The sequence below is a fragment of the Protopterus annectens genome, chromosome 1.part1 (assembly GCF_019279795.1).
Source record: "Protopterus annectens isolate FY-2018-M chromosome 1.part1, PAN1.0, whole genome shotgun sequence".
Classification (NCBI taxonomy): Eukaryota; Metazoa; Chordata; order Ceratodontiformes; family Protopteridae; genus Protopterus; species Protopterus annectens.
Window position 1 is genome coordinate 1,679,176,411 of NC_056726.1, and position 15,793 is coordinate 1,679,192,203.

At 37.7% G+C, this 15,793-nt stretch overlaps 1 protein-coding gene across 1 annotated transcript in view; it reads left to right on the forward strand.

Moving 5' to 3' along the window:
- The window catches only part of LOC122811783 (uromodulin-like), a 449,243-nt gene that overhangs the window by 349,076 nt on the left and 84,374 nt on the right, over positions 1-15,793 (forward strand). Inside the window, exon 9 of the mRNA XM_044083847.1 lies at positions 3,087-3,329. Within this exon, the coding sequence (XP_043939782.1) occupies positions 3,087-3,329 (243 nt within the window). The remainder of the gene's footprint in view (positions 1-3,086; positions 3,330-15,793) is intronic.

Consider the following 15,793-nt stretch of genomic DNA (forward strand, 5'->3'; position numbering starts at 1 on the left):
AGGGATTTAAACCTCTTCTGCAGCATCAACAGAATGGTTTGGAGGAACAGTTATATATTACAGAGGAAACCACTGCAGTGGAACAGACTCCCCATCCACATAAAGCAAAGTTAATCCCCGTCCATATTCAAGTGCAACTTAGATCAAGGATGGAAACAGAAAATTTACCCCAGGACTGCCCTCTAATGCTAGTGGACAGAATCAACTCCTAAATGCTTTATCACTTGCATGGGTCCCCTCAGATTACCTATGGTATGATCCCATTTATTCTCATTAGGGGTAATACATAATTATGAACCATGGGATGGGTAAGACCAATCTATAACCAAATTGGATAGGTTAAGCATAAAAAGGGTCCCTCGGTGGTGGTGCTGTGGTAGCATTGTCGCCTCACAGAAAGTCGCTGTCCAGTTCGATTCTCAGCTAGAGCATCTTCTGCGTGGAGACATGCGTGAATGGGCGTACCTTTGTTGAAGGTTGTGCGTCAGGCCTGGCAAGCCGGTATGTAAAAATCAACTGCCAATCATTAGCGGACCGGAGTTTCACTGTGGCGACCCCTAACCGGGAAAAGCCGAAAGGCACAAACAATTTTTAAGCATAAAAAGGGAAACTGGCTAGGCTTAAAATGACCCAGAATGGCAACTAGCTTAGTACTTACATATGAACCTATGAATTGAACTATATTGATGCATTTTAATCCACCTAGAAGTTAATCAACGAATGTTTGTGAAAACTGCAGAACTGTGAGGATATGCAATGTTCTCTTTTCCCCACTGTTATATAATCTCAGAGTTAATATACATAGAAATGCAAGGAAGAAGGACCTCCTCTACAAAAATACTTTATTTATAGACTTTTTAAGGAAAATCCTTAGCATTAGGTTGGACAAATGGGCAGGCATTACTGGATTGAGACTCACTGATAGTTACAACGATTGAGTGACATGTAACCACACACGAATATATACAGTGTCATCCTGGATCTCAGTCCTTAAGTCTTCATTTGCTTTTCATGGGTATGCAGTTAGAGTTATGCATTGCAGACATCAAGAAGTGAGTAATTATATCTTCAAACAGTTTCTATATAGGTATACAGGTTTACACTGAAAACCTGGAAGCTGCATCGGTCGACAGGCATTTGGTCGACCTGCAGTTTTCAAGTCAGCATAATGTCGAACCCAAATGTCTTGACTACACTACAGCGAACAGGTAGTGTAAGTTGATCATTTGGGTTCGACATTGTGCAGGGCGATCGCGGTTCAGTGAGGAACAGAGAATTAGCCCATTTCCTCACTCTAGTGTGATTTCGGAGTTTGTATATTTAATGTACAGGAGGTGTGCGGGGTGCAGATGGGTATAGCCCCCCTGCAAAGTAGTAGAATTAACTAACCATTGACTGTATAGTTTAACAGTACGTTAATGTGCATAGTAGGAGGTGAGTGACTTATCCTCCTGCTATGTCAAATACATTGAACCATGGTTGTCAATGTATTCGTTTTTGCTTTCATTTACTTTTCAGCATTACAAATTCTGCATTTCGGGTCGACATTCTAAATGGTCAAAATGCCAGTAGTAAACCAGGTCTACACACACACACACATATATATATATATATATATATATATATATAGAGAGAGAGAGAGAGAGAGAGATAAATAATTCAACTTCCATAACACTTCATACACACAGTGTTGATGCTGGTACTGAAGTTACTGAATGTGTGGTGCCAGCTGGTATTTACATTCTGTCTTATATACACTCCATAAACAGCATGCACCATGTTTGTCAGAAAAACTTCAGTGGAATCCTGCCATCTTTTATAAATAATGGCTTTCGGGTTGGGTTCTTTTGAATCCACCTTGACACCAAAATAAGAAAACCCAGCAACATGAACTGTAGAAGAAACCTAGATGCAGCATCTCATCCAAAGACCCAAAGACCAGTACACTCAACATGTACAGCACCTCCCTTTTTGCTGCACACACACACACACACACACACACACACACATATATATATATATATATATATATATATATATGTGTGTGTATATATATATATATATATATATATATATATATATATATATATATATATATATATAAATATATATATATATATATATATATATATATATGTGTGTGTGTGTGTATATATATATATATATATATATATATATATATATATATATATATATATAGATATATATATATATATATATATATATATATATATATATATATCTATATACATTTTTATTTGTCTCCGATATGGTTGCAGGGAACATTCATTACTTTAGCCATAAGTTTATTTCCTAACTGCTTTGTGTCTCTCTGTTCGCATTTGAAGACATGATGACTGCAATATGACTTCAGCTATTTTGTCCATCACTTAATATCTGAGTGACCTTTTGTTTTATAACAGTGACCTATGTCAAGTCTGTACTTGCTTTTTGAAATCTAGTTATTTTCATCGCTTCATGTTGCTGTTACTTTCAATGTGACATCAGTCTTTAATGGTAGAAAAATAATTTAATCTGGTTGATCATACAGTTCTAAGGCAGTACCATAAATGTATTGTCTATAGGATTCTGGAGTGATTATTCCACTGAGGTGGATATTCTGTTACTTCCGAATTGTAGTATAACATTTTAAAGAGACAGTGTTCTTCAGAAGTTGCAGTCGGCAAAACACTGTTTATTTTAATATACTTAAGCATGCAAAAGTACAGATGCAAATACCCAAACATGACACTAAAAATAAAATGCATCAGGTTGTTCGCATGGCATACATAAGCAAGTATTCTGGGAGGTGTACTTATATTTAGGTATCAGCAAGATAATCTGTAGAAGGAAATTAAATATTTGAATGGTATATATATATATATATATATATATATATATATATATATATATATATATATATATATATAATTATCACTAAAGTAGCCATTAACAATTCCCTTGTTATAATTAAGTAATGCCATTGGATGCCATCTTCCTCCTTTCCCCTGTGGTTCGATAAATGCAAGTAAAACAGAATTTTGTATTACATTGTACTTACCTGCTCTCTCTCATCCCTTTTCTAGCATGACAACCTTAAGTGTTGCAGGTGAAGGAACCTACCTTGTGAAGATGACACTGTACCAACTTTCTAATTATACGTCTGTTTATAGTGGAACAGTGGTGACCCTCTCTTTGGATACTATCTTGTTTGTTGAAATCTCTGTAGAAAGTGCTCAGGACACATTTGTTGTACTGATGAAAAACTGCTTTGCAACTCCTACTCCCAATGTCTCTGATGCAACCAAATACAACATTATTACAAATGGGTAAGTTTTTTTTGCCATACACTGAATATTTACAATGATTAAAATGTTTCATCGGACTGCCTTTTTATGAAAGGAGCTATTTCTCTTTATTTCCATATTACTAAATTGTAATCCAAGCCATGGTCATTCAAACAAGAAGAATTATGTTATTGCGCTATTAAGAGTTGTTATTCATGTTGTAATATTTATTGTTCATTTGTTAATTAGGTAAGTGAGGTGAACTATACTGACCTTTTTTAACCATGACTGGAGTTAAATGTGCTAGTCATTAAAGCAAAAAGTAACAAGTGAACAATGCTTCAATGAAGGCCATACATACAGTAAGATGTTTACAGTAGTTTCAAAGATTTGTGATTTAGAACATTTGGCAAAGACTGAGTAAAGATAGGGTGAATATAAAGCAGTATAATATCACTGGTTTCATGATATCAAGTGTTTATAACATTTATAAATGTAAGATCCAAAACTGTAAGAAAAACAGAAGCAGATAGTCTTACAAATAGCTAATAATTAAACAGTCTGACTAGCTTTTATAAATATGTCTGATATAACACACTAATGCTTGTAATATTCAACCTCTAGTATTATGCATTTTTATCTCACAGCAAGAGGTCCTACAGATTGTTTTTTGGCTAGGTGTCTTCTGTGAGGAGTCTGCATGCCCTCCCTGTGTTCATGTGCATTTTCTGAGGGTGCTCTGGTTTTCGGACAACCACCTAGAACATGCATCAGGTCGATTTCTCACAACAAGAGGTTCTCCTGTTCGATTCACGGATGGAGTGCTTTCTGTGTGGTGTCTGCATGTCCTCCCCGCAGTCAAGTGGCCTTCGAAAGACATGCGTGAATGGGCGTGCCTTTGCTGAAGGTTGGGCAACTCGGCACCATAAAAATTGGCTGCCAATCATTAGTGGACCGGAGTTTCGCTGTGGTGACCCCTAACCCGGAAAAGCCGAAAAGACAAACATATAGCCCATAGGTGTGATATGGAGGAAGGACCCTGCAATCGGCTTCTGTTTCGTTCCCCTTACCTAGTAAACTCAGTAGATGGCCGTGACTGTTCACAGAGTCACTGTAGGAGATGACTTCAACTTGTATGCATGGATGGATGGAAACAGATTAAAGAGTTAAATAGGTGAGGAAAAGAATAGAAGAAGGGGTACAATGACATTAATGAATACCTCAAAAACAAGATCTGTAATATACAATGTGCCTTATGAGCAGTAATGAATGTAAAAGAGTTAGCCATGGGAAGAAAGAAGAGAGAAAAGTGTGATCAAGCAGCAGGCTAAAAGGAAATGAAGGTGAGAAAGGGAAAGAGAGGAGATAGGATAGCTAGAGAGACTAAAAGTGTTTAATTTATTCCGCATTATGAAGTCAGAGGACAGACTGTGCATGAGAAACTAAGAACAGTAAAGCAAAAGTACTAAGACAGGCATAGAAAACCTTTACTGTAGATTTTGTTAAATTATTAGGGAAGGGGAACAGAACTAATTGTGCAAGAGAAACTAAGGGGAGCTAAAACAAGTACTAGGAAACAAATAGTAGGTCATTCAACATGATACACATCAACTCATATTGTTGAAGTCAGTGAACTTTGAGGAAAAAGGTATAAATTGTTTGTAGCAATCAAAATGATGCAAATAACCCCAGCTTTAGAGGTCAATGATCTTCTTGTATTGTAACAATTTAAAACAACAATAAATTAATGAAAAAAAAAAAAGACTCAGCTAATCCCCTGCTGAAGAAATCTGTGAGCCATCTGCGATGGGACAGCTGAAGAAATCAGTAAGTCATCTGTGATGGGACTTGTATGAGGAAAGAGCTTAGAAGACAATACCTAAAATACATAAAACAAAGGGATAAGTAATAATGGAAGAGTGTATGAGACACAAACCATAACTCTGAGCTAGCCAAGTCACTACTGCCCTGTTCATATATTGAAAATATGAGTATGTGAGGACTTTTGCTGATGTCATTGCCATGTGGGAAGCAGTTTTAATCCTGACTCAAGAATATTATCTGCCACGTGGATTTAATAGTTAATTTGCTGAATGATCGTTGTTCATGGCTAGATGAATGGATGTCTTGTAGGTCAGCTCAGAGAAGTAGTACAGTTTGTGGTTTTTCATTCTCTCCTTCTCATGGTCAGCTAAGCTGTTTGCTGTCTTCCTCTGACTTGAGAACTCAACAGACCTTAAACTGTGGTGTGATGGATGTGACAGACAAAACAAGAGATGCAGTAATGTTGGAAATCCATAAGATAAACTCAACACTAACAGAGTGCATCACCAAAGCAGAGACAAAGATGTGGGATATGGAGACAGCCATTTCAGCATATTCATATCAATTGATGGAGCATCAAATGGAGAAAAAGACCTGCAACAAGTATTACAACTGCCGAAGTCTGGAACTGAGTATTTGGAAACTAAGATTATAGACTTGGAGGAGAGGAGTTACCGAAATAACATTAAGCTAATCAGACATCCTAGAAACCTGGAAGGTGCTAATTGTATGGAGCTCATAGCAGCCAAGCTCTTAAAATGGAGTGATCTGGCTGCCCCAGTTTTGGAGCAGACCACTGAGTGCCATTACCTAACACCTAATGGGTTCATACTGTCAGGCCAATACTGGTGTGTTTACGTTTTACGTTATGTGTTTATGTTGTAATTACAACAAGAGGCTCAAAGGTGTATGCCGAGCAGGACTACTCCATCAAAACCGCACAGAAGCCAGCAGAATTCTGCCCTTGATTATGACAGGCTCATTTGACTGAATGGAGATATAATCTCATTTATCTTGTCTTGTTGAAGTTTTTTTTTTTTTTTTTTTATTTGCCCAGAAGATTCTGTGCTCACTTCCCCAACTAAAGCCTATACTAAACTGCAGCAGTCATCAACGGTAGTTTCAGAAGCATCTCTTCTTCAAAATAAAACAGACCAGACATCACTGATGAACACACCAGAAAAAGCATGCATTAGATCCATAACCAGTATTCAAAAGAACTTGTAAACAAACCACAAACACTTAAACCTTCTTATAACATGGGCATAAGCTAAAGCTGAAGAAATAAGAGCAAGCTGGTAAAAATCACAAGTTTATTACAAAGATTTGTACTCTTGTCCACTTACATCTGTGAACTTCATCAGTTAAAACAAAATATTACTCTCTTTAATTAAATAGTCTTTGGATTTAAAATAATAATGATGTCAGTTCCACTTACTAAAGTGGAAAAAGCACCTAAATATCCCAATCCCTCCGAGCTACACGCTCTAGGGACCTAAACCTTGTCACCACAATAAACAGAACATGCCAGATAGATTCCTGTTCCAGAGACTTCCCATACTCTGGAATAAACTACCTATCTATATCAAACAAAGCTCTTCATTAGCACTCTTCAAGAAAAATCTTGATGATTGGATGGGAAATAGGAAATTCACCCCGGGGATCAGCTCTGTGGCTCTGCTTGACAGTTGCACAGGAAAATAATTTTCTTGGGTGGCAAAAGCCAGGGTACCTTTTTGACTGGGCTTGTATAGGCCCCAGGACCGATAGCCTAGTACCTACCTATGAATTTTAAAAACCTCTTGGAGAAGCGGGGATCCATCTCATTGACAACGTTAGGAACCTTGACTAATATGATTGTGTGGTTTCTGCCCTTATTGTAAATATATAAGGGTAAGGGACTTTTTTACTGTTCGGGACAAGACATTCAGAATTTGTGGGAAATTTAATTGTGAGTCTAAATCTGTGGTTTATATAGCCCTGTGTGCCCAATGCTCATGTTATGTGTATACTGATCATTTCTAAATAACTAAATGTAGCTGTAATTTTTCTTTGTGGAGCTTTTCTCCCTGGTCTCTGCTGAAAAAGGGCCTTTTTGGCTCAGTCAGACACCCCCGGTTAACAAATGTAAAATAAATAAATAAATGTTTCTATGTGGAGAAGACAGAGTGTAGGTGAAGGGAAAGAATTTATGAACATTGCTATTGCTTTAGTAAAGTTAACCATAACAACCTTCTGGCAAGGCATATTCAAATAATTAAGGACCACACTTTTTTCATTTATGGCCACTGACAATGTCCTTCTATCTAAAGGGGGATCATCGATGCTGCACTTAGAGAAAAAATAATTAATGTGGCAAATTTATTAAATGCTAATTGCTGGCCTGGAGTAAATGATTATATTTCCATTAGCTGTTTACTTAAATTGAAAGCTATGGCAAGACAGGTTATTTTGGTAGCAGTGGTCTGTGGTTGGACATGAATTTTAGAATATTCAGTTTGTATTGTCTAACCTTTTATTTAATATTTTAATTGAACGTATTTTAAAAGTTTTTTTTATTTTAATAATTAAAACTTGAACAACAAAATATTTAATTACTTTTTAAGGGACTGTAATTTATCCAAGTGGAATGCCGTGGTTTAAATATAAATAGACTGATTAGAGTTATTTAACATCTTTTAAATTATTTTGGACTTTTTAAATCTTTTGAAAAAATATTGTGTAACAAATAGTTTATTTAATCCAACATTATTTTATTAAATACATTTATTTAATTTTAATAATATGTATTAGGTTTAAGAAAGTCTTAATGTATTTTAGCTTATCTTAGTCTTGGAAATGGAAGTGACATCATTATTATTTTAAGTCCAAAGACTATTTAATTAAAGAGAGTAATATTTTGCTTTATCTGATGAAGTTCACAGATGTAAGTGGACGATAGTGCTAATCTTTGTAATGAACTTGTGATTTTTACAGGCTTCCCTGTCTTTCTGCAGCTTTAGCTTCTGTTTGTGTTATAAGAGTATTCAAAAGAAGGGCTGTCCTGAGGGCTACTTCTGCTTGACTTTAGGACACATATAAGGTTATTTGACCCAAGGCTTCTCATGGCATAATCTTTTCTTATGTTATACTGATAACCTAGTGGACTCCAAACTGTAGTTAATGGTTAGCATTTTTTTCTATTAATAATATTCTTTTGTCAGTTAATAAACAGGTTGCAACTAAAGTAACTTAAGAGGGGTTGAAGTATATGTTAATGATTCTGCCTTAGTTTGCTGATGCTGTTGATTCCAATTTATTTGAAGCATTCATGACTAACCATAGCTTCAATGAGTGCATGTCACTCTAAAACTTGGTGTTTAATTATGAACACATAGTTGTTCTTTTTTTTTTTTTTCTCTTACTTGTACATAGTTTAAAACTATTTTTATGTTTTAAACCTAACACCTTTACTGGATATTGTTGAATGCATAGGCTATGTTAGTACTGTCACTACCAGATTCATTAGTGCCTACACTAAGTATAGACTGAATGCACAGTATTCAGGAACATCCCTAACCCACTTTTTGTGCTTTCTAGTCACTCAGAAAGATTACATTAAGTGTACATGTAGTCTACACTTTGTGGTAATTGTTATGGTTCCCCATCAATAGTTAAGGCTGCAAGAAAATCAGTAGGAAAATTAAAATTAGGAAGAAGAAGGTGTGAGCTATGATTGTGTTGTCTTTTCACTCAGAACAGCATACACTTGTTTTACACTTAGTGTAGGTGTTAATGAATCCCAGGGACAGTCTTTGCAATCCTGTTTATTTATGGTACTAAGATTCAGGTGGTTGACGTCAGCAAGAAAATGATCATGCTTCCCTGTTTATTTAGCTGATGTATCACTTATGAGTTATATATAATGGTTGCCATACTATTGATATCGTGGAATGTCAATGGTCTGGTTGACGTCCAGAGGAGGTGTGTGTTCTCCTATCTTTATTCTATTAAACCATCGTGTATCAGCAAGACACACGTAACACAATCAGAGAGCCATGAGTTGCCCTGTAGTTATTACTAACAGGGGATTAATTCAGTTTGGTGAGATTGGTGATAACATTAATTAGGCGGGACTTACCTTTTACTCTTGTTGAGACTTTTATTGATGACTTAGAAAGGTGTGTTCTCTTAAAGGGATTGCTCTAGAGTACTGTGATATTTATGTCTATCTGCATCTAGGAACCCATACTAATTAGGTGGCATACCTAATAAGGGACTGAATAGCTGCTCAGCCTGATTTCAGTGTATGGGTTGATGAATGGAACACTGTTCTTTCATCAGACAAGGTATCAATAGGTCCAAAGAAATGTTTTCTCTTACCCACAGGCTTATTTTTAAAGAGAATTTTATCAGTTTTTTTTTTTTATTTTATTTAACATCTGTTGACCGGGATAGTCTGACTAGGTTCAACAGAGCCTGTTTTCAGCAGAGGCCCGGGGAGAAATGCTCCAGATGCATGTTTTTGGAATGTGGGAGGAAACTGGAGTACCCAGTGGAAACCCACGCGAACACAGGGAGAACATGCAAACTCCACACAGAAGGCACCCCAGACAAGAATCGAACCAGAGAACCTCTTGCTGTGAGGCGACAGCGTTAACTGCTGCACCACTGCGTTTGGGGTGACAGATGCATATAGGGCAATGAGAATGTCTCCACACCTGTTTGCCTACTATTCTTATTCCACTAAGATTTGGTCAAGAATTGACAAAATCTTTCTACCCCAGGAGCACTGTCACTACCTGCGTACCCTGAGAGACCCCCCTATACAGATATCAGACCATGCTGCTTTACTGGTGAAGCTCTGCTACGTTCCACAGTTAGGTTTAGTTAGGAAGAAGTTATACATAATGTTATTCAAAATAGGATCTGGTGTTGATGAAAATTAAAATAATTAATAAAGATGAAGTCATAGGCATGTCCTTAATTGGAGAAGCATGGGATAAGTATTAAAGGGTACCCGTCAACTTCCTATCTGTCCAGGCTGCAATTTGTAGAAGGCATCATAACTACAAAATTAATACTTTACAGAAAGAGCTACTCCAGGATCAATCACAACTATGAGGTGGACAGTGACCAAGAGTCAAGGTACAAGGAAATCAAAGGGAAGCTGGATTCATTATGTATTGTTCAGAGCAGGTTAATAGGGCATTGAAAATTAGAAATTTTGATCTCTCACTGCCCAGTGCAAAGCTTTTAGCACTTAAGCTTAGAAAGGGGAAGGTAAATAGATATATAAGACAAATTAGACCCTATCCCAACTGAGGAGGATCTTCTTCTTCTTCTTCTTCTTCTTCTTCTTCTTCTTCTTCTTCTTCTTCTTCTTCTTTTTAGGCTGCTCCCATTAGGGGTCGCCACAGCAGATCAACTGTTTCCATTTCTTCCTGTCCTCTGCATCTTGCTCTGTCACACCAACCACCTGCATGTCCTCTCTCACCACATCCATAAACCTTATCTTAGGCTTCCTCTTTTCCTGTTACCTGGCAGCTTCATCCTTAGCATCCTTTTCCCAATATACTCTGCATCCCTCCTCAGCACATGTCCAAACCAACGTAATCTTGCCTCTCTGGCTTTGTCTCCAAACCTTCCAACCTGGGCTGACCCTCTAATATACTTATTCCTAATCCTGTCCATCCTTGTCACACCCAGTGCAAATCTTAACATCTTAACATCTTCAACTCTGCCACATCCAGCTCTAACTCCTGCCTTTTTGTCAATGCCATTGTCTCCAACCCATATAACATAGCTGGTCTCACTACCCTCTTGTAGACCTTCCCTTTCACTCTTACTGGTACTCATCTGTCACAAATCACTCCTGACACTCTTCTCCACCCACTCCATCCTGCCTGTACTCTCTTCTTCACCTCTCTTCCACACTCACCATTACTCTGAACTGTTGATACCAAGTACTTAAACTCATCCACCTTCACCACCTCTACTCCCTGCAATCATCACAATTCCTCTATCCTCCCTCTCATTCACACACATATATTCTTAGTCCTGCTGACCTTCATTCCTCTGATTTCTAGAGCATATCTCCACCTCTCCAGGGTCTCTTCCACTTGTTCCCTACTCTCACTACAGATCACAATGTCATCTGCAAACATCATAGTCTATGGGGACTCCTGTCTGATCTCGTCTGTCAACCTGAGGAGGATGTTGGCGAATATTTGGCACATCTCCAATTGGAAACTCTTTCAGAAGAAGCAGTAACATTTTTAATTGCTCCTATAGCTCTCAAAGAGGTTTTAGATACAATATGCTTTTTGGCATGGGGAAGGGCCCAGGTACTGATGGCATTTCATTTGATGTGTATAAACGGGGTCAAAACAATTTTGCTAAATTATTTGATGAACTGGACAATACACTATTCAATGGAGATACCCTCACTCTCCTATTTGGAAAGAAGCCCTTATATCACTCATTCCCAAACCTAGCAAAGATCTATCACTTCCCTGCAACATATACCCCAAAGCATCCCTAACACCTGTCCCGCAATTAGTATCTCTGAGGAGCAGGTCTTAAACACCCTTTCCAGGGTCAACAATACAGCCTCTGTGGGACCAGACAACATCCCAGGCTGTATTCTACAATGGTTATTTATTTATTTTATTTATTTATTTATTTGCAGTTTGTTAACCGGGAAAGTCCATTGGGCCAAAAATGAGCCCGTTTTCAATGGAGGCCCATTGAGAAAAACTCCATATACAATTATTACAAAACTAATATCAACAAAGTTAACAAGTACAATACAACTTTCAAAAACTACTAAAACTTAGTAATATAGAAAACACAAAAATAACATTTGAGCAAGGTGTTGTAAAAAAGCATTGAATGAAATTAAAACATAAGTATTTTGGAGTACATACGTATAATTTGGAGTGCAGGTATTTATGCACTCAAAGTTTCATGAGGTGAGAGAGGAAGAATTAGATGAGGACAGTAGAAGAGAGAAAGGTGAATAGGTTGAGTTATGAGAAAGGAAAAAAAGGGATGGTGAAGCAGAAATGATACAGAGAGAGTCAGGTGGGGTGAGAGCATGAGTAGTCCCAGTGAGAAGAAAGATGGGAATGGAGCATGGTCTTGAAGGCAGAGTGGTTTTGGGTGATTCAATTGTGGGGGTGGGGAAGTGAATTCCATAGACAAGCGAAGGGAAAAAGGAGAAATTGCCCAGGTGCATGTAAGGGTTTGTACACTTTGAGGAGGTGCTGGTTACTGGACCTGAGTAGTCTGTCAGGATGATGCAAGGTGAGTATGGAGGAGAGGGAAGGGCAATTAGAGGGTTTGAAAATTAGTTTGTGAGCAGTTAACAGTTGAATGTAAGAAATATTGTGGGGGTTTCCAGCCAGTTCAAGGAGTGGAGTGCATCACAGTGGTGGGAGGAGGATTTGGTCCCAGTAGCAAACTTAGAGATTTTATTGTAGCAGGATGACAGTTTTGACTTTAGGGAGGATTGAAGGTTGGTGAGGAGAGGGGTGTTCCGTACAACCATACAAGAGAGAGGGGATGAGGTAGGAAATAGAGAGTATATGTTTGGATGAGGAAGTGAGATAACGGCTGTGATGATACAGCATTCCAAGCTTTTGGTGTGTTTTCTTAATACTAGTTTGTGTATGAATGTCAAACTTTAAATGTTCATCAATTATAACACCTAGAAGTTTTGTATGGGAGACTATTTCAATGGGAATCCTATTCTGACTGACTATGGAGAAGGAATTTTTTATCAATAGGGTGTTTTAGATGGGGTAAAGATCATGATTTTGGTTTTGGATGCATTGAGAGCAAGGTGATTGATTATTCAGTTCATCCAAGACTCAGTACAAGAGAAGGCATCTAGTGTTAGTTGCATGAGTTTGGGGAGAGATTGAGCATAGCATATTATGGTAGAATCGTCCGCATATTGGATGTTTGGTATTAGTAGTGCACTGATGAAAATTATGAATGAAAATGTTAAAAAGTAATGGACCCAGTATTGAGTCTTGTGGGACTCCTGTTGTGGTGTGAAAGAAGGAAGAGGTACTATTGTTCCACTTGATGGCTTGTTGTCTATTAGAACGGTAACTGGAAACCAGTTAATAGAGGAGGGGGAAAGATTGAGGAGAAAGAGTTTGGAAAAGAGAAGGTTGTGGGAAATAGTATCAAAGGCCTTTGATAAGTCTAGGAGAAGGATAGATACAATGTTGCCAGAGTCTTGGGCATAGTTGTTGATGTCAACGAAGGAGAGAAGGGCAGTGATAATACTATGTCCAGGTCTAAATCCATGTTGAGTTGGAGAAAGAAGTTGATTGTCTAGGAGGCAGGGAAGAAGTTGCAAGTGTACGTTTTTCAAGGACATTTGAGATAGGGGACAGGATGGCTATAGGACGGAAGTTGGAGATTTCAGTATTGTTGCCCCCTTTGTGGAGGGGAACGATGAATGCTTTCTTCCAGAGGAGGGGTACATAGGATTTTTGGATTGAATGGCTGATAAGTATGGTGATGGGAAGCCCTATGCCATTGGTAGCTAGCTTGAAAAAGTTAGATGGAAGGTTCTCTGGAGCATGAGAGCATGCTTTTAGTTTTGGTAGACTTTTTTATGGTGTATAGAGAGATGGGTTGTAAGGTAAAGGGGAGATGAGTAGTGTTGATGTCAGTGAGCTGAGGGTGTGGGATGAGAGTGGAGTAGAAGTGTTATTGGAGAATGATGTGGTGAGCTTGGTTATTGAATCAGTAAAGAAATAGATGAATTGGGTAGCTAAGATATGATCTGGAGAGTTAGGGTCAGGGAAGGGATTTTCTTTTTTTTTTGCCAGGAGAGGAGAGCAGAGTTACTGTTCCAAATTTTTTTGGGTTGGATCTATGATTGTTTTGAAGCTTGGAGTAGTAGGACTTTTGGTCTAAAGCAATTTGTTTTTTCACTTTATTACAAAGTTTGTTTGTTTATTATTTTATTTTATTTTATTTTACATTTGTTGACCGGGCTAGTCTAGCTGGATACATGTCCATTTTCAGTAGAGGCCCGGGGAGTTAAGCTCCAGAGTTTAAGATGAATTTACATTAAAGAAATAACATGAAAGTAAAGAGTACAAAGAGTACAAACAAAAAAATAAAAAGCATTATAACTACAGACATAGTTATAAAGAGTGAAAATACAATAGTTGTAACATAACTATTAACAATATTGTGCCAAGGATAATGTTACAAGTGGCATTTTGAAAAAATACTACCAAAATGTACAATTGTGTTTTTTTTGTTTTATTTGAAATAGTAGGAAGGGGAAATATGACAGTGGATGTAAATAAGAGGTAGGTTATAGGTTATAAGATGTAGTTTTTAGTCAGGTGGCAAGAGCTAGTGTTAGTCAGGATTAGTACAGGGGCACAGCCATTGTGATTTGAGGTGGAGTTTAATTCTCTTTTTGAATAGAGATTTCGAGGGAATAGTGGAAAGTTCAGAGGGAAGCAGGTTCCAGTGTTTTCCAACAGTGTTGGAAAAGAGGGAATCACCAGCTTTGTTGTTTGCTTTGTCAATATATACAAGAAGTTTGTGTGCAGATCTTAGGGATTTTAGGTTATGGTAGGGGTAGATAAGGGTAGCTAGTATAGGTGTTTATAGGTGTTTTGTCAGGTTGATACAGTATTTGATGGGCTATGGTTAATTGATTGATTTTAAGTTGCTGCTGAAATTCAAGTCAGCCTAGTTGCTTTAGATTAGTACAATGGTGGGTTCTGAAAAGGTTACCTATAGCAAATCTGGCTATGTTGTGGTAAGAGTTTTCTAATTTAAGAAGATTCTTTTTTGACAAGTTAGTAAATATGGGTGAAGCATAGAGGAGGGGAGAGATAAGGCGGGAGTGGGCAATAGTAATTCTAGATTCTGGAGTGAGGAAAGGTTTGATCCGGTAAAGAGAGCCTATTTTTTTGTTAATATTTTTCAGTGTTGCTTATATGGGTATCAAAGTTAAGGTTGTTGTCTATGGTAATTCCTAATAGTTTAGTAGTGGGATCTTGTGATATAGATGTGCCATTTTTAGATGTTATTGTAAAGTCTATAGGTGGAGATTTACTGGAGGGTGTAATGAGAAGGAGTTTAGTTTTTTTTAGGTTAAATAGGAGACAGCATTGAGAAAAACATTCTTCAACGGAGTTAAATATGTGATGTGTAAGGGAGTGAAGATTAGGTACTGATGTGGCTGAGCAAATGAGTGTGGAGTCGTCTGCGTATTGAATGCATGTAGCTTGTGGAACTACTTGGTGGAGGTCATTGATAAACAAAGAAAACAGAAGAGGACCCAGTATGGACCCTTGGGGGACACCAATGTTAACAGGTAGCTGGGAAGATAGGGTGGAGTTCCAGAGTACTGCTTGGTGTCTGTCATTTAAGTAGGATTTGAACCAGTTAATGGGTTGGGTTTCTAGTGACAAAGATTGGAGAATGTGTATGAGTATTTGGTGGTTGACCATGTCAAAAGCCTTGGACAGGTCTAAGAAGAGTGCTGAGGAAAGCATTTTGTGGTTGCAATTTTTGTTGATTGTGTCTGTAAAGGAGAGGAGGGCAGTGGTGGTACTGTGGGAAGGTCTAAAGCCATGTTGAGTATTAGAAAGTAAGTTATTTTGGAGAAGATGGTCCAGCAGTTGCTTCTGTATACATCTTTCCATAATTTT